The sequence below is a fragment of the Solenopsis invicta genome, chromosome 5 (genome assembly GCF_016802725.1).
Source record: "Solenopsis invicta isolate M01_SB chromosome 5, UNIL_Sinv_3.0, whole genome shotgun sequence".
Lineage (NCBI taxonomy): Eukaryota > Metazoa > Arthropoda > Insecta > Hymenoptera > Formicidae > Solenopsis > Solenopsis invicta.
In genome coordinates this window covers 6,886,446-6,906,566 of record NC_052668.1, presented here as the reverse complement: position 1 = coordinate 6,906,566, position 20,121 = coordinate 6,886,446, and the positions used below count along the sequence as shown (strand labels likewise).

At 36.5% G+C, this 20,121-nt stretch overlaps 1 protein-coding gene across 12 annotated transcripts in view; it reads left to right on the top strand.

Annotated features, from left to right (window-relative positions):
• Window positions 1-20,121, top strand: part of LOC105199486 (bone morphogenetic protein 1) — an 899,375-nt gene that overhangs the window by 142,965 nt on the left and 736,289 nt on the right. For 11 of the 12 annotated variants that reach the window (XR_005574951.1, XR_005574952.1, XM_039450099.1 and 8 more), the window contains one exon: window positions 14,592-14,618. The exons of the other annotated variant lie outside the window; for it this stretch is intronic. Coding sequence is in view for 9 of the 11 variants with exons in the window: in XM_039450099.1 (XP_039306033.1) it covers window positions 14,592-14,618 (27 nt within the window). In the remaining 2 variants the exon portion in view is untranslated. The remainder of the gene's footprint in view (window positions 1-14,591; window positions 14,619-20,121) is intronic. 12 annotated transcript variants of the gene reach the window in all.

Sequence of the window (20,121 nt, the reverse complement as noted above, 5' to 3'; positions counted from 1 at the left end):
CAAGGCTACTTTGCCAGAAAATATCGGGAAGGTCTGGAAATCTTGAAACATCCTAACAACTTCAACTGCGACAAAGGCCATCAAGTAAATCCTATTTGGCATACCGTTCTCCCGGGTTTTTTAATTGACCGGCCGGTCAATCAAAACGCTCCGATTGGCTGACCAAGTCAAACTCTTCACTTCAACCCCCACCGGGCGCAACGGGGATATATAAGGACCACCACAACCGAAGGGAGCTCAATATCGGAGCCCTGATGATGCAAGCTGCAATGTTTGTGACACGTCGGCAAAGTGCCCAATACGCAACTGGCATCCATCCGAAAAACCTCTCGGTTAACAATAGCAATGGCCACGAAAGCCTCAAGACTAGAATAGACGTTTGGTGGTTTTGAGAAAAAGAGAAGAGAGGGTTAAAAGATAGGAAGGAAAGAAAGTGGGAGGGCATGGTAGGAATGAAAGGGTGTCGGGGGAAGTAAAGGTGAAAGGCAAAGTAAGGAGAAAGGACTGGGAGAGGGAGAGAAGGGTAGGGGAAAAAGATAGGAGAGTAAAGAAAGTACAGCAGGGAGAGGGTAAGTGGGTGAGGATTGTGTTTTGGAATGTGGCAGGCTTTTGGGGGAAAGAGGAGGATTTTTGGAGAAAACTGGAGAGGTGGGACGTTATAGTAATGATGGAAACATGGGTGGAGAGAAAGGTGCAGGGTGAGAAGTAAGTCGCCGAGAAGCTACGTTTGGAGGATGCAGGAGGCAAGTAGGAGGAATAAAAAGGGAAGGGTGATGAGAGGGATGTTAATGGAGATTAGGAAAGAATTAGTAGAAAGGGGGATAGAGGAAAAAAGGGGGGAGTGAATTATGGTAGGAAAACTGAGGTGCGGAAAAACGAGATGGAGAGTAGTAGAAGTGTATATGAATGGAGACATGGAGGAAAGGTCAGAGGGCTTAAAAGGTTGGGTGGAAGAACGGGGGCAGAATTAGAAAACAAGAATTAGGGTGGGGGGAGGGATTTTAATGCAAGGACAGAGGAAAGAGGGAGTATGTGGAGGAAAGAAGAGGGAAGTAGAAAATTGAAGGATAAGAAGATAAATAGGGAAGAGTGGAAATTATTAGATTGTATTGGGAAAAAGGATGAATCATTTTAAACGGGGGAATAAGGGGGAATAAAGGAGGAGAATCGACATTACACGGTAAGAAGAGAGGAAATGATGATAGACTATGTGTTGGTGAGAGAAAAGGACAAAGATGAGATTTGAAAGATGAAGGTAAGGTAGAATGTAGAGTCGGATCATCACCCAGTAATAGTCTGCATGAAGGAAAGTGGAGGAAAGGAAGGAAGGAAAAGGGGTGAGGGAAAAAATTTATGGGAGGTATGGAATGAGGGAAAAGAGAGATTTAAGGAAAAGCTGGGGGAAGTGGAGAAGAAGGAAAGAAGGATGGAGGAAGACTCAAGGGCAATGGGGAGTAAAGTGAGGTAGGTGTTGAAGAAAGTTGAGGGTGAGATGGAAGGGAAGGGAAGGGAGAGACCAGATAGATAGTGGGTCGAGGAATGTCGAGACGTGAAGAGAGAGCTGAGGAAAGAGCTGAGACAATGGAGGAGAAGAGGAGAAGAAGGAGGAGGATATAGAAGTAAGAAGAGGGAGTACAAAAAATTGTGCAAAAGAAAGGAGGAGGAGAATAGAAGATGGGAAAAGATAGTAGAGGGAGCGATACAGAAAGGGCAAGTTTGGGAAGTGGTAAAGAAAAAGAGGAAAAAGAGAAAACAAGTGAATAAGGATATAGAGATGGGGAGTGGGGGAGATATTTTAGAGAGTTACTGGTAGAGGTAGATGGAAAAGTAGTGATGGGGATGGGGAGAGGGGAAAGGTCGAATAGAGAGAAGGATATAGGAAGAGGAGATAGCAGGGGTGATGAAGGAATTAAAAGATGGCAAGACAATGGGGATAGATAGGATACCCAACGAGGTATGGAAGTATGGGGGAGAGAAAGAGTAACGGATTGGGTGTGGAGACTGTGCAATAGGATATGGAGAGGGGAAGGATGGCCGGAAGAGTAGAAGGACGGAGTTATAATACCCACAGTCAAGAAAGGGAGGGGAAAAGGGTAAATGAATATAGGGATGTGACGCTGATGCCAACGATATACAAAGTATATGCGGCGGTGCTGGTGAAGAGGCTAGGGAGGGAGATGGAGAAGAAGGAGATGCTGTAAAAGGGACAGATAGGACAGCTGGTGGCATTATTTGAACTATTTAGATTTGAAAACGGTATTTGACTCAGTGGGCAGAAATAAGGTGGTGGATGCTATGAAGGGTAGAGGGGTGAGAGAGGGGCTGGAGGAGAAGATGGAAAAGCTATTGAGAGAGACGAAATGTAGGGTGATGGTAGGGGGAGAAGAAGAGGGTAGTTTTGGGACGGTGAGAGAAGTGAGGCAAGGGTGCCCATTCAGTCTATTGTTGTTCAACATAATATTGGCGGACCTGGAAGACAAGATAAGGAAGGTGAAGTGGGGGGTGTGATGTTGGGGGAAGACAGGATATATTCAATGTTATATGCGGACAATATTGTTTTGATGGCGGAAGAAGAGAGGAAATGAGGACTATGATGAAGAGGCTGGAGAACTATATAGATGGGAAAAGTTTGGAAGTGAATGCTGGAAAGACAAAAACAATGAGATTTAGGAAAGAGGGAGGAAGGAAGAAGAACGTAAACTAGAAATGGAAGGACAGGAGGATAGAGGAGGTGAAGGAATTTGTACCTATCTGGGATGTAGGTTCCAGATGAATGAGGGGCAAAAGGCACATGTGAGGGACAGAATAAGGAAAGCTGCAAGTGTGATGGGGCAGGTGTGGGGGATTAGAAAAAGGAGATATGGTAAGGACTAGAGAAGGGGGGTATGGTTATTTGATAGATTGATCTGGACAGTGATAGGATATGGGGCGGAGATTCAGGGTGGAAGGAGAGAGAGGAGGTGGAGAGGATACAAGGGAGGTTTTGAGATAGATGTTAATGAAAGGACGCCGGGCTATTTGGTAAGGGAGGAGTTGAGGAGAGAATTGATGAGGAGTAGAACGGCAAGAAAAACGTGGGGGTTCGAGAAAAGGTTGGAGAAAGGCAGGGAGGGAGTTGACAAGGAGATGCTTGGTCGAGATAAAAAAAAGGGCAGAAAGGGATAGGGGTTAATCAGAGTGGAAAAACAAAAGGCTTTTTCAGGAAAGAGAAGTGGATACAAGGAGGGTAGGCATGTGGGAGAAAGAGGGGGGGGAGGAGTATAAGAGAAGATATAGAGGAAGGAAGAGAAGATGCAGGAGGAGGAGAGATGAGAGAGGATAGTGGAATCAAAATACAACAAATAGTACGGTGGGGTGAAGAGTAGAGGAGTACCGGCATACCTAAAGAAAGGGTGGAGGAGAAGTAGGTGGAGGAGGGTGGCAAGGTACAGGCTAGGAAACGAGATGAGGGAGGGGACATATTGGGGGGGGGGGGAAGGAATGTAGGTTTTACGGAAGAAAGACTGAGTCGTGGGAAGACGTGTAAGAGGAATGCAGAAATTGGAGAGAAAGGAGAGGGGAGAGTTGGCAGGAAGTATTTGGAAGTAGTTGGATTTTGGGGAGAAGGGAGAGGGAAAAAATTGGATGAGGGAGCTGGAGAGGGAGAGGAAGGGGGAAGAGAGCTGGATAGAGGGGTTGGAGAAGGGGACGGAGAGAGAAAATGAAAGATGGATGAGAGAGAGCGTGTGTAAGGTGTAAGTATGGAATATGTATAAGGGATAAAAGGGGGAATGAATGAGTAGCCTGAAAATGATGTTAGAAAGTAATAAAAGTAAAGGGCATGGAGGAACAACTAGCTTGTGACGAAAGCGGAGGTCCAGGGCGTATGTGTGTATGGCGAGCGTTTTAGGTTTAAGATAGGTTTAAGGTAGCGTTTAAGTATAAGATAAGTGTTGTTTTGTATGTAATTCTGTATCAAAGATTGCAGCTCTAAGGGGAACAATAAACACTTATATATATGTACACATATGTATCTGTAAAATTTTCTGTTGTTTTTGAAACGGAATTTTTATTCTTATGACAACAAAGTAACTACTAACTATTAGTTTTCACATTATTGATTAAACAGGTTGCAAAGAATTAGCTTTGGTTACCATCAGTACAAGTTTGTGAATATCGTGGTATTCCATAACCTGAACATATATTTATATTTACATGATTCAATATGTATTTACATCAGGGACCCGAACCAAACCGAAACCAAAACCAAAATTGAAACATTGTGTAGGCTAATAGACTGGAATTGTAACCAATTTGAAAACATTTTCTCCTATCTGAAAAGTACATTGCATTGATACTCGATTTCTTGAAGTTCATTATTGTCGCTTTTTCGTGGTGCTGATTGATTTTTATTCAGTGCTTACTTTGTGAGATCGCGCTGTATATTAATAATATAATATTAAATTTGTAATTTGTATGAAAAATTATGTTATAATAAAAGCTTTACAGCGTACGCCTGTTTTGTTTAGTTTACGGTAAAAAAATTGGTTTTTTTGGTACAATTTTCGATTCGGGTTTTTTTAACGTTATTATAGTAATTATAAAAAGTAATACTAATTATTAAAAAAGTATAACTAGAATTGTACAAATTATGGTTGTTCTGATGATACCAGCCAAGTAAGAGTCGAAAGTCTATTCTCAGAATTAAAATTTGTTATCCCCGGAGCGTTTTTAACGTTCCGTGTATACTACTATTTACTATCATAGTTGATTTTAAAGAGTAATTTTTCCTCCCATTTCTGAACATAAAGTAAATACAAAAGGATCAGATGTTTATAATGACAAAACTAAATTTTTAAAGCTTTAAAAATTATATTTTAATTGTTTTGTCTTTTTTATAGCATCAAAAAAGTTTAAAAATTTTAATGCTTACTAGTCATCGTGGGGTCACTCGCGTTCGAGCAAAATTTCTCCCATTGCATACGCCGATATAGTACGTGCTACATGCGTTTATACCCCGCCTAAAAAACTTTGTTGGTAGGAGAATATTGCACTGCAGTGGCACTTTTTAATTGCCGTTATTTAAATAGTTAGGTCGGTGTGAATTTTTTACCTAACAGCGCACGACTGATCCCAGGTTAGCTGGTGAAAGTGCTAAAATTAGAAGTAAATAATTAAGACAATTAACGTGTCAAACAAAAAAAAAATAATTGAAAAAGTGAGCAAAATATGGGAAATTATTAAATAAAATAGTTATTATGAAGACGTAATTAACAAGAAATACTTCATTCTTGACGGTCCAAGTGTCATTCAGAACAGTCTTTAACTTAAAATGATAAAACAACTCTCATGACGCTCGCTCGTGGTAATCTACGTGACGTTTCTGTTCAGACTGTTAGAAAACAAGGGAACTTTGGAAGGACATAGTGCAAGTTAAGAAGTGAAAACGGGGTAAAGAAGTATTCTAAGTGAGATAAACTATTAATCACTGGAAGATAAACCTCGGAGAAATCTCTGTGTCACTTTGTTTGTTGAGCCCGTGTTTTTATCTTTTTGTGTGAATTAACTCACATATTAATCTTTTTTTTATATAAAGATTTATTGTCTAAAATCTCGATTTTATTCCTGTTAAATTTATGACTAGGGCTTATTATGTGCTCAGAAATGATTGAGGGTGACTTTTTGTTAATTTTTATTTTTTATAATATTTTATTTTATCGATATATTTGCACAGTATTAGTAGTTTTCAACTTTGTATTAATATTGTTACGTCCTTGAAGGGATGGTTTCACTTCGTACTTACAGAGCTGCAATAGCACTCGCGTTTAAAAAATGACAAAGCAGGCTTTATAAATTAACGATTTTATTTTAAATTGTTCAATACAAAGACAAAACGTTAAGACAAAACAATAGAACGTCAACAGCTGTCGGTTGATCATCGATCCTATATTGATATTCGGCTAGCTAGCCGTTCACGCAATGAACCATCAATATCGGGCGTAACAATATTATAAAAGTGTTTGATTTTTGTGTTATTATAGAAATGTCGCATTACGTGTACATACGTAGTTAAAAAAAAAAAAAAAAAATATATATATATAAAGATGCAATTTTTACTTTTCAATACTAAATTTGTATTAAAATTTATTAAACTCACGGAATTGAAGCTATAATTATTGAAAATCCTATATCATCTGCTAATTTTATATCATAAAAGTAAGCACTATTTATGTTGCAAAATTAATATTAAATTATGAATTCAAATTAACGGAACATTTTTTAAATAAAAATAGGATCTTTAACTTTAATTTTTTTCTGAATCAATTCTCTATAATAATTTTTAAGAAAGTTATAATTTTTCAAAAATTATCCTGCATTTGCCGTAACTTTGTTCACATATTTGTCAAAATTACAAAGTTTCATCAATTGTTATTGCCATTTCATTTTATAATCGTATATTAGAAGGTTGGAACTTGTAAGTAAAATTATAGTTGAAAACCATCGCATTACGGTGTATCCTTTAAAAAAAGCGTAAAAGCGTGAGTAATCCAATACTAAGAAACAAAAAATTACGATTGCTAGTAAATGTTAATTGAACTTTTAAGTAGATTGTAGGTATTTATTATAATATGTGGGAAGAGTATCGGTAAGCGATAGATATAGGTGGCGCATTGGCGCTAGGCAATAAGAGTTAGAAAGTTCTCTCTCGCGCAAGAAGTGCAGTTTAGCTTAGCCTGGCTCGTTTGACCAAGCAGTCGTGTGATCCTTTTTGTTCTTTTACGCCTATGTACTGTAATAGTCTAATACAATAAACATACCATTTGTAAGACTAATCGTAGTGGATCATTCCTGATTCCTACAAATTGGGGGCTTGTCCGGGATCCGTGCGAAAAGAAATAAGAAAGGGAAAAGAGGTACGAGGACGAAAGAAGCAACACGAGGAGAAGAAAGAGACGGCGCATAAAGACGATATAGACGGCGCGTGAAGACGAGAAAGATGACACATAAGAAGGAGACGACGTGAGCAACGACAGCGTAGCAATATTTCTTCTAAAGAGAGAATTGTGTACGAGCTTTTGTTAAAGACGTGGCAGAAGCATTAAGACGACAACATTGTTCTTTCTGCAGAGGAGGTAAAGAGAGACTACCGCTCGCTAAAAGTAGTAAGTAGCGACGACAAATATATATGATTGAAGCGCGAGTGAGAGAACGCCATAATACATTCTCGAATATTAGCTGGCCATATCATTGTCTATCACAATTAAAGTATCTGCTTGTATAAAAATCAGAAATGGAGAATTTGGAACAAATTGAGTCCATAAGAGATAAAATTAAGACTGCATCTTGTCCTGCAATACAGGCATTACTCAAGCTGATATTTGAAGAAGAAGGAGATAGAACTAGTCGACGTAAACTGCGAGAATTTTCTGGATTCACATTTCAGGATGAATCTAACGAATATTGAGCAAAGTTTGAATACTCTAACAATTTTAACGTTGGAGACCTAACTTCAATGTGCAACGTGCTTGGTCTATGTTACACCGGTATTAGAGAAGAGTTGCGGGTGCGTGTTATTCGTGCACTCATGGACGTCAATAGTCTCGTACCAAACGAAAGCCAAGACGAGGACGGAGAAGAAGATGATGACGCTGATGAAGACGTCTCTCAGCACAGTGATAATAGTCAAAGTGCATCTCACGACAATTCAGATGATCAAACAGATAGTGATCACTCTGAAAATCGTAGACGTGAAAAACGGAAGAGAAGTAAGGTAAACTTTGCTGTAAATTTTAAGGACGTGGAGGACTCAGTCCGTACTTTTGATGGAAGTGATGATTATCCAGTTGAGCAATGGATTGCCGACTTTGAAGATACCGCTATGTTATTTGAATGGAACAGCATGCAAAAATTAGTTTTTGCAAGAAAGCTTTTAAAAGGCGCAGCCAAGACCTTTTTGCAAAGTGAAGGCGTAATTAAAAACTGGAAAAAACTCAAGACGATACTCGAGGATGAATTCAGTTCCAAAATCAGTAGTGCCGAGATACATCGAATGCTTGCAACCAGAAAAATGAAAAAAGAAGAGAGCGTACAAGAATATTACTTATCCATGAAGGAGCTTCGTTCACGAGGTAACATTGATAAGGAATCTGTCATCCAATATATCATCGATGGAATTACCGACGAAGAGACTAATAAAGTACTGCTATACGGAGCAAAGGATTTCACTGATTTCAAGGAACGTCTACGCACTTACGAGAAGATGAAGCTGGCACAAGACAGAAAGACAACGAAAAGTAAAGAGTTTGCAAAGAACAAAGAAGATTCATGAAGACAGGTGAAAAAAGGCGCTAAAGAGTCATCAACTAAGACATTAACTTGCTATAATTGTGATGGTAACGGCCACAAGGCTAATACATGTAAATTTAAAGATCAGGGAAAGAAATGCTTTAGATGTAATAAATTTGGGCATGAATCACCCAATTGTACTATTGACAATTTAAAAGGTAAAACTTCCGTAGAGACAAAAACAGCAGTAAATTTAAATATTGAGTCTAATAATTCTATTGAGCGTATGTGCAAAGAAATTACTATTAACGATTTTAAGATTAATGCATTAATTGATACGGGTAGTCAACTTTGTTTATTACGCGAAGACATTTATTCCAGATTAAATTCTAAAGATTTGCTAAAATCATATACTATGATAACTGGAATTGCACAAGGCAAGACTAAAACTCTAGGTTGTTTCCAGACTGTAATATCAATTGATAAGGACAACTATCCATTAACTTTTCATATCGTGCCTTCTAATACGATGAACATGCATGCAGTAATAGGAATAAATTTTTTAAATCAAGCCGAAATTAAAATCACACAAGAGGGCATTTTAATTAATAAAATTGAGCACAAAATATTTTTAACACAAATCAATTTAACAGAGGAAGCAAACACTAATACAGATCTTATTATTGATAAAGACGTTAAAGAAACAATTGATAATTTAATTACGTCATATGAGCCTAAACGATGCAAAAGCACTAATATAGAATTGTCAATTGTACTTAAAGATGAATCTCTTATCTATCAAAGGCCGTATAGAACTTCAATTCAAGAAAAAGAAATTATTGAAAAAGTTGTAGATGAGTGGGTCAAGGAGGAAATTGTAGAACCTCGTTTGTCAGAATTTGCAAGTCCGGTACTAATTGTTAAGAAAAAAGATGGTTCCCCGCGTGTATGCGTTGACTATCGCAGAATTAACAAAGTTATTGTTAAAGATAGATTTCCATTACCACTTATCGAAGATCAGATTGATCAGTTGGTAGAAGCTGGCATATTCAGTACCATTGATTTAACAAATGGATTTTTTCACGTATCTGTTGCAAAAGAAAGTAGGAAATACTCTTCCTTTATAACATATCATGGGCAATTTCAATTTTTGAAAGCACCGTTTGGATTGTGCAATTCGCCCCCTGTCTTTCAAAGATTTATCAACCACATTTTTAGACCTTTGATAAACGAAAAAATAGTTCTATTATATTTAGATGATCTAATTATTGTTTCGTCGGATATAAAGCAAGGCATTGAGCGATTAAAATTAGTATTACATATAGCTAGTAAGTATGGTCTAGAGATAAACAAAAAAAGTGTCAATTTATGAAGACTCGTATTACATTCTTAGGTTATATAGTCGAAGCCGGTCGTGTATATCCGTCTCCCAAAAAAATAACAGCAGTATTGCACTTTCCGGAACCTCGTAATGTAAAAGACGTGCAAATACTTTTAGGACTAACAGGATATTTCCGTAAATTTATAAAATCCTACAGTATTATAGCGAAACCTCTCAGTGATTTGTTACAGAAAGATAAGCCGTTCAATTTTGATATTGCAGAGAAATAAGCTTTTGATCAATTAAAAGAGTTGCTAGGCAAAAGTCCTGTCTTAAGAAATATTTAATCCTAAATTAGAAACAGAGTTACACACGGATGCATGTCGTGATGGCTTTGATGCTATCCTTCTGCAACGAAATCCTAATGATAATAAGCTACACCCAGTGTACTATTTCAGTCGTAAAACAAGCGTTGATAAACATAACTATACGAGTTATGAATTAGAAATGTTAGCTGTTGTTCGAGCTTTAGAAAAATTTCGTCATTACTTATTAGGAATAAAATTTAAAATTGTTACAGACTGTGCTGCTCTTAAACAAACGATGGATAAAATAAAACTATGCCCTAAAATAGCGAGATGGGCTATAGCGTTAGAGGAATATGATAAGGTCATTGAACATCGTTCTGGTTCTCAAATATGGCATGTCGATGCACTAAGCCGATATCCTGTAATGAATATAGTTGAGAATTCTATTTCTGTTAAAATTAAAGAAGCACAGAGAAATAACTCAGAATTGAAAACCATTATAGAAGTACTTAAACATAAAGCTTACGACGATTATCTTTTACGAAATGATGTTTTATATAAATATAAGGATGGTCAAGAATTATTGGTTCCACCAAAATCTATGTATTATGAAGTAATATAGATGGCTCATAATAAAGGTCATTTTACTGTAAAACAAATTGAAGAAAATTTGAAAAATGATTATTATATTCCTCATGTAAAAGAAAAGATCGAAAAATTTATTTCTAATTGTATTCATTGTATATTAGCAAACAAAAAAGAGGGTAAGCAAGAAGAATTCTTGAATCTGTTAGAGAAAGTAGATCTACCTTTATACGTCTACCATGTGGATCATTTAGGACCACTAGAATCTACACATAAGAATTACAATCATATTTTTGCGGTCATTGATAGTTTTACAAAGTTTGTATGGTTGTACTCTGTTAAGTCGACTACTACTAAAGAAGTAATTTCAAAATTGGAACTACAAAAGCAAATTTTTGGTAATCCTGTTATTATAATTTCCGATCGTGGAACAGCATTCTCGTCATTAGAATTTGCTAATTATTGTAAACAAGAAGATATTTAACATACTATGATTACTACTAGCTTATCACGTGCCAATGGGCAAATTGAAAGAATTAATCGCATAATTATTCCCGTTTTAACAAAACTATCTTTAGATGATCCAACCAAATGGTATAAGCATGTATCACTGTTAACAAACTTTGAACTCAATATATCAGCGTAGTATTAATACAACTCCGTTTGAGTTACTAATAGGTACTAAAATGCGACACAAAAATGTAAATATTAGAGAACTGTTAGAGAAAGAGTTTCAGGAACAATTCAAAGAAAAACGCGATAATATACGAATTAAAGCAAAAAAAACAAATTTTGAAAACGCAAGAAGAGAATTGTCGTACCTACAATCTTAGACGTAAGAAAGCTGTAAAATATAAATTAGGTGATTTAGTAGCTATTAAGCGCGTTCAGTTAGGACCAGGTCGAAAATTGCGTGCAAAATACTTAGGACCTTATAAGATATGTAAAATTAAACCAAATAACACTTATGATGTAAAGCGAATAGATACTGGAGAAGGTCCTGCTTTAACAAGTACCTGCGCAGAATATTTAAAGCCTTGGTCAAATATTAATAATATCATCGAGGGCGATGATTAATTAGGATGACCGATTGTGGGAAGAGTATCGGTAAGCGATAGATATAGGTGGCGCATTGGCGCTAGGCAATAAGAGTTAAAGAGTTCTCTCCCGCGCAAGAAGTGCAGTTTAGCTTAGCCTGGCTCGTTTGACCAAGCAGTCGTGTGATCTTTTCTGTTCTTTTACGCCTATGTCCTGTAATAGTCTAATACAATAAACATACCATTTGTAAGATTAATCGTAGTGGATCATTCCTGATTCCTACAAATAGTTCTAGGTTCTAGAACTAAACAGCGATATTACAGGGTGTTCATGGAGGATTAATTTTTTATTTTTTTGCTTTTATTCTGATAATTTACTAATAAGATTGCTATTTTATGGAAAATTAGTAAAAAGAACATTGGCAACGCTGCAAGTTGCTAAAATAAAAAAACAGTAAAAAAAAGATGATCTTAAAAGACAACAAACCTCTCATTCTAATGATTTATAAACCTTCTGTACAATAAATATATATTTTTTTATAATATGCAACTTATACTTGTATTATCACTTTTATTCAATATAAATTTTTTAATGGTAATTATATACCGGAACTATAATTTAAAAAAGACAGAAATCTAAACAGTTACGATTACAAATTCACCGTTATCGGTAAAAAAATCGGAATCAAAACAGAACCCGAAAATTGGGTATAGCCACCGACCGTAATTGTAACCAGACCAAAATTTTATTTCAATCCGAGTTTCTGATTTATTTTTATATTTACATTTACCTAAAATCTTTATGTTATATTTTGTTGTATTGTGGATAGATAGTTTCCTCTATTTTCTATTGTTTATTTATTATTTTATATTTCTTAAAAATATAAAATTAGAAAAGAGTAGGACTAACCATAAAGGAAAAACACAGTTTTATAGGAATTAGTTACTTTAATTAATTATTTAAATAAACAGAAAATAGAGAGCAAACTTATATATCTAACACTATTTGATTTTTTGCATATACTATTCAAAATACTTATTACAAATAATAATTAAAAGCATTTATAAATGGATACATCTTTTAATAAAATATTTCTATTGCTATTTTCTATTTCAAGTATTTTCCTCAGCATTGCTGACAAAATTGTAATTTACTTGTTTTCTCTTGATTATTTCTTATTTCTGAAATTACAGTTGAAAGGTCGACGATTCGATACTTCACAAATACTTGATTTATTGAAAAAACCCTATTCTTTAAAAATATGAATATCTAAAATATTTTTCGGGTATGCTTATTTTATATGATTTTTATATTTGAAAAGTTTTAATCTGCTGTTCTGTGTATTATTTATATTTAACCCTCAACAGCCACACTGGGTCTGATATATTCAGGCTATTTACAAAAATACTTGACATTTATAAACCGTAAGGATTGGGGGGACAGGAGTTGGGGAATATTTTTATCAATATCTCCACTACTGATTCCCCATGATAGCAGTCTCTAAGAATCAACCAAAAATTTTATACAGTTTTTTCAGGCACGGATACATTACACCCAGTGTGTTAGAAACGTATGTATTGTCAAAACAAAAAATTAAATTTTTCTTTAACAAGCAAAAATAAATTAATTAATAGCATTTTGTATAATTTTTGACTTTATTTTTGTACTCTGATCAACGAGAGACTGATTCGTTTCTGCGTTTTAACATAAAATGTCAAGATTTCACCACTGCAGTAAAATCGCGTAGATGGCCTATACGATACTTTTATGAGATGTTAGATCAGGCTAACATTAATTTGTTCATAATTTATAACTTATTAAAAGATAACCCAGAAAAATGTAAAGATTACATACGAGAGATAACTATAGCTTTCATCAAGCCTTTTTTGACGCATTATCTTGTTTTTTCAACATTGCGAACGGTATTGCATACACAAATCGAAAGTTTTGTAGACTACACAGACGTTTTTCAAGATCAAGATCCTCATAATTTGTTTATAGCATAATTTATGCAGACAATAAAATAGTCAAGCCAAAAAGATAGTTCATTATGTCCGTCTACTCTTAATTGAAAACAATGTATAAATGTTTAAAATGTGACAAACAGATGTGTAAGCATCATATCTACAGCAAAAATTTGCGAATGTTCCGTGCAATAAATAATAATAAAATATATTATGTTGTATATATTTTACGTTTTTCAAGTTTTATAATCGAGAACGAATGATTCATCCTATTAACTCATCTTTTCTTACGCTAAAAAATCACTTAATTTCACCTTGCAGAATAAATGTATTTTTTGGAAACAATTGAAATAACAATACTTTCTTCTTAAAGTACGTTCTATTACCTTTCTGAATCCGTCAAAAAATTTCTCTAATGGTTTTCCTTTCGAAACTACAAATTTAAAAAAAGAAACTGTTTTTTTGCGAGTACGTTTTTATTTCTCTTGAATATTTTTTCTCAGTGTACCACGTGCATGCAAAAAATATTAACATTCAGCATACACACCATACTGTATTTGATGTTTTGCCACACATGAGTGTATGTTACCGGACCATTTTCAAAATGGTTGGTCTCGTTGGTTGTAGTACAAAAATGCTGTTAATCAATTTATTTGAAATCAAATATATTCAATTTCTCGATTCCCGCACCTATTTATTCTTCTTCTTGACCTTCTGGCGATTAAAAAAAATTGTTCTAATTCTATGCATTAAATACGTACACCATATGTAGCAAAATATCAAATGCAGTATAGTGTGTATGTACGCTAAGGGTTAATATTCTTTGCATGCACGTGACACACTGAGAAAAAATTGTTAACTTAACTAAATTAAATGTTTTCCGTTCGAGTATTTATGTATTAGAATACATTAACATTTAAATTAAAGTTCAAGTATTTTACGTATTTGATTTAAATATATAAATACTTAAACTGAAAAAGTTTAATCAAATTCAAAAATTTAGTAACTTTTTTCTCAGTGTATAATGTAGATAAAAAATGATATTATATAAGAAACATTTGTTTAAATAATAATATATGTATTGTTTGTTTGCATATTCCTGACATGAAGTGGATCTGCTGTGGGGGAATTACCTGCGTAAGTATTTGATAAATTTGCAAGAAGTTATGACTTTATGAATTAATTGACAGTTGACTCACAGCACAGAAAGAAATATTAAATTTGTAAAATTTTTAATATTTTAAAATCCTAATTTAAGAAATTTCCAGATTTGATGCATCCTTATTTCAACCTTGCGAAAACGTTACAAAATGTTATTGCAATATTGCTGCAACATTGCAGAAATAGTAAAATAACCGCTTGTTAAAATATTTCAATACAACGTTACATCAGTATTACAATAAACATTTGACACTAAAATTACAGTATCACCTATTCTGACTTTCAAAAATAGATGAAATTCAAGAAAGTACAACTTTGTGAAAAATGATCGTAACAAAAATGTTCAAAAAAGCATTTTACAGCTTAAAAATCTTTAGTTTTGAAATTGGTAATTTATTAAACGATTAACTGATTTGTTACAAAATACGGATTCAAATGGGAATGTGTCAAATCGCAAAATTTTTTACAAACTTGCAAAGCTCCATGGCGTGAAATAAAAATCTTATACAAATATAGTTTACAGTATTTAAAAGCGTGAATTTTTATTTTTAATTTTCGTGTACTTGTTGAGCGTTATGTGATTTTTTTTAGTGAGCTATGTTACACTGAAATAAAAATAATCTTTCTTAAAAGACAAAGATTTGTTTAAATTTGTAAAATTTTTAATATTTTAAAATCCTAATTTAAGAAATTTCCAGATTTGATGCATCCTTATTTGAATTTGTATAGCTTCGTAAATAATTAGTAAGTCATTTAATGAATTATCAAAAAACTATTTTGTTACGATAACTTTTTACAAAGTCACACTCTCTTGAATTTCGGCTATTTTTGGGAGTTAAAATAGGTAATGCTTTAATTTTTACGCCAAATGTATATGTACAACCTGTTTAGTGAGAACGTAAGCAACATAACTTTTAAATTATTTATTGTAAAAAAAAATAAAAAATATATACAGGGTGTCCGGGAATTAGGGAACTTACCGCTTTGACAACATAGAGGAGATGAAAAGAGACAATAATGTCTTATATCATTGCGATAATCGCTATAATTATCAAATTATAAAATAAAACGTATGAGCCAATGTGCGGTGAGGCCGCGGCATTGCGCCTAGCTTGTAGGCAAGAGCGCGCGACGGGACAGACAACGCGTCGTTGTTTGAATTTGCACGGCGCGACGGTCTGAATTCGCCGCACTGCGTGTACATACACTGCAAAAAACAAATGTGTTATTTTAGTTAAAGCGTCTTCTTACACATTTGATAAATAACACATTTGATTTTTGCAACGTATGTACACGTACTGCGGCAAATTCAGATCGTCGAGTCATGCAAATTTAAACAACAACGCGTTATTTGTCCCGTTGCGCGCTCTTGCCTACGAGCTAGGCGCGATGGCGCGGCGTCACCGCACATTGGCTCATACGTTTTATTTTATAATTTAATAATTATAGCAAATATTGCAAAACGGTATAAAACTTTTGTCCCTTTTCATCTTCTCTATGTTGTCAAAGCAGTAAGTTCCCGGACACCCTGTGTGTGTGTGTGTGTTTGTGTGTGTGTGTGTGTGCGCGCGCGCGCGCGCGCGCGCGTGTGTATATATATGTATATGTATATATATATATATATATATATATATATATATATATATATTAAAAACTTAATACTATACAATACTACTGCTACAATACTCCATAATACACGTATTAATAAGTCGTTCAATCACCGCTGTTATCAATTATTTTCTGACAACGCCGAGGCATACTTTCTACCATTTTTTTACAGCATGTCTACAGCATACTGCCAAAATAAAGATTGCCAAATCAATTGTTACATCCAAGGTTCTTAGGGAAGTTTCTTTATTTATGTCGCGGGCGAGACTTAAGAAATGGGACATGACTTGTAATAGGGAAAACAAATTGTGAGATTGAACGAACTTACCTGAAGTGAAGTTCGATCCTAATTATGGCTCTCGTCTCGTTCGGATGGATTATACTCTGTAGTAGTGTGCCTGCATATGCTTCGACAACAGTTTTGTAAGCAACGTCCCGCGGTGCCTTTCCTTGCGTGCCATCTCTCGGCGCGCGTCCGACGGACATGGAATTCCGCGCGACGCTATTTCATCGGTTTAAAGCTCAAATTCAAAACGGCAAATTGGACCCGTTAGGGTGGGTGTGAAGAGAGGGTCGGGAGATCCATCCGGACGAGACGAGGGCCATAATTAGGATCGAACTTTACTTCAGGTAAATTTGTTCAATCTCACAATTATGTCCCTCTATCTCGTCCGGATGGATTATACTCTTTAGATGTTTAAATCTTGATTTGCCGTGTATTTTATTTCCCAGAAAAAATAAGAACGTTATAAAAAAAAGGGATAACCATTGTCACTAAAGTCAAGAGGTTCTTTGCTGTAGGAGGACTGTGTTGGCGTAATCGTCCGGATTAACAATAGGTCTGTTATAAAACCTGGCGAACACCCTAGACTTGCCTGACCATCCTGCCGCGCGCTTTATTAAATCTGTAGAGACTTCCTTTTTGGCTGCTTGAGATGTTGATGCATGTCTGGTACTGTGCGGCAAAAAGATCGAGGTATCGATTCCACAGTCTTCTAAGCCCTGTTTGATCCACCGACTTATTGTTTGAGTCGTGATAGGGGTAAACGGTCTTGCGAGAGATGAATAGGGAGTCACATTGGGCAGGACAAAGTGATCTTGTTAAATCAATGTAGTGTTCCACCAGCCGAACGATGCAGAGGTTCTTGTGGTCTACGAAGCGGGAGAAGCTGAACAGTGGTTGGAGCCTTCCATGCGCCGATGTTTTGATCCAATCCGGGACGCAAATAATAAGTCTCTCTCCAATAGAAATTTGTGATAATTTGAGAGAGCCTAGGGTTTGGGCCCCCCTGTCCCGAGGGCGAGAAAAAGAACTAGCTTCCTCGTAACTGTCTTTAAAGGAACTGCATCGTATAAAAAAATGCTTGTTAATTTGGCTATCACCGGAGCCGGATCTCATATAAAGTCGTAACGAGATTTGGGGGGGTTTTAGAACCGCCACATCCCTACAGAAGCGTTTGATTGTTGGATGCTTGCCTATTTTATTATGTGATATCAGTGAGATCGCCGACCTTAAGGTGTTTAGGCTTGAATAAGAAGAGATGTTTGGTAACTCCTGTGTCAAAAAATCAAGGACCTGAGAGTCGGAAGGTGCGAAAAGAGGGATACGGTTTTGCTTGCAGAAATTCTACCACGAGCTTAGTGAGGTGGGGTATTGGCTGATGGTTGACTTCGACAAGGCCATCAGGATTGGAATCGCTGCTAAGGGTGCTCGGTGTTTCATAAAAGCTCTCCCGATAATCTCGTGACCTCCAGGGAAAGGGTCCTCCATTCCGGGTGACAATCTCTGAAAGGAGATGAAAGTAATGAGAGATTTGGAGGTAGAATTAAAGGATCCGATATCCGGAAGCGCTGAAATAGTGGAAACCAAGCCTGAGAGGGCCACCAAGGTACGACTAGCGTGCCCGTTGCTCTGTCATCCGCTATTTTCTTTAGAACCCGCGGTAATAAAATAAACAGGGGAAAGGCATAAAAGTTTAGGCCTTTACAAGAGATAGTAAACGCGTCTATTGTATAAAAGCCAGGATCTGGGAGCCAAGAGATATAAATATCGCATTTGTTATTGACTGCCGACGCGAAAATATCAATGTCGAAGGGTCCAAATGTGTTGTCTATATCAAGAAATTTGATAGAGACTATTTGTTATCGAGATCAATCGATCGTGATTCCCTATCCGCTATATGTTCTCTGCGGAGGCTATGTAAAAGGCGAAAACGAAGACTCGCACCAGCGCCAAAGTTGTCTAGAAATCTTGGTAAGGTGAGGAAATTGTACAGATCCAAATCTGTTAATATAGGACAAGGCTGTAGTGTTATCGATCCTGAGGAGGATCACAGTTGCGGAAATCTGCCACGAAACAGCGAAGAGCGTTAAACGCTGCCTTAAGTTTCAGCTTATTAATGTGTAACAGCTTGTCTGATTCAGACCACCAGCCATGCGTGCTCTGATCTTCTTGGCATACTCCCCATCCATTCAAAGAGGCATCCAAGAAAATTTTCCGAACAAATCTGTCCGACCTAATCCTATTGGCTTGGTTGGGGTTTGAGAAAGTCTTAATACCATTTGAAATCATCCTGGAGGTAAGGAGTAATTTCCATGCGCACCGAGAAGTCCTCGTTGTTTGTCATCAATGCAAGAAACTTCTCTCTCTTGAACAATTTGGTATATAAGTAATCGTATTGTACCGTGGGACATACAGAAATGAGAGAGCCGATCAAGCTAGCAAATTCGCAAATACGACCTCTCGAGCTACAAGCCCACTTCTTTGTTAATTCTAATAAACATTGCCGCCGTTGAGGTGGAATGGAAATAGATTGTTCTCTGGAATCGAAGATAAAGCCTAGATATTTACATCTGGAAGATGGTTTCAAGCAGGATTTCTCAAAGTTGATTGTGAAACTTAAAGACGCAAGTAAATTTACTGTAGCGGGCACATTTCTCTCGCATTTGTCCCTGGAGGAACCTAATAACAGAAAATCGTCGAAGTATACAACAGATTGGTAACTCTTGCCGCGTAAATAAGTGAAGATTGGGCGAGAATCTTAGAGAAGATAAAAGGCACTGTAGAAAGACCAAACGGAAGAGCCGTGAACTCGTACGTAATTGTACGCCAATTGGAAGCGCAAGTATGTCCTATGTCTTTCGTAAATCGGGACTGCGAGGTAAGCGTCCTCCAAGTCAAGAGTAGCCATTTGAGTTTTGGGGTGCATTAGCCGGACCACTGTCCGCCAATCCTCTAATTTAAAATGAGGAGGGCTTATGATTCTATTCAAATCTTGGAAATTCAGAATAAATTGCTTTTCTCCGGATGATTTATCAATGAGAAAAAACGGTGAGGGGAACCGATCTTCGGATGGCTCCACCGAAACGATGGCTTCCTTAAGACAAAGACGTCTTATCTCCGCGTCGCAAAGTAATGAGAAAAGGATTTCTCCGGGCAATGAGTTTTCCAGAAAGCTTTGACACTAAATGGAAGGTGGTAATCCTGAACTGCCTCAAGGATCATTGGGTCGGATGTAATTGCAGGCCGATAATCGTAAAAAAGGCCTAGGATCGCCAGCGGATCTTACATCGCTTAGTAACGGCGGCGACTCCTGGATCGTGATTGAGAGCAATGGGGGCGATTCCTGTTGTGATAGGCTCTTAGACGGCGAGTCGCTGGGGACCGAACAGGAAGTCGTCGATTTCTCGAGGATAAATGTTTGGTTGCCTGTTCTTTAGGCTGTTAATGGGCTGTATGTTGCATGTGGCTGTAAAGTCTTTTTCCCCACCGTTAGAAGCGTCTTAGAGACATCGCGACCCGCCTTCTCACAGACTTGCGCTGCTTTAAGCGTTTCTGAAAAATCTGGGCCAAACAAAAAATCGTCGATCG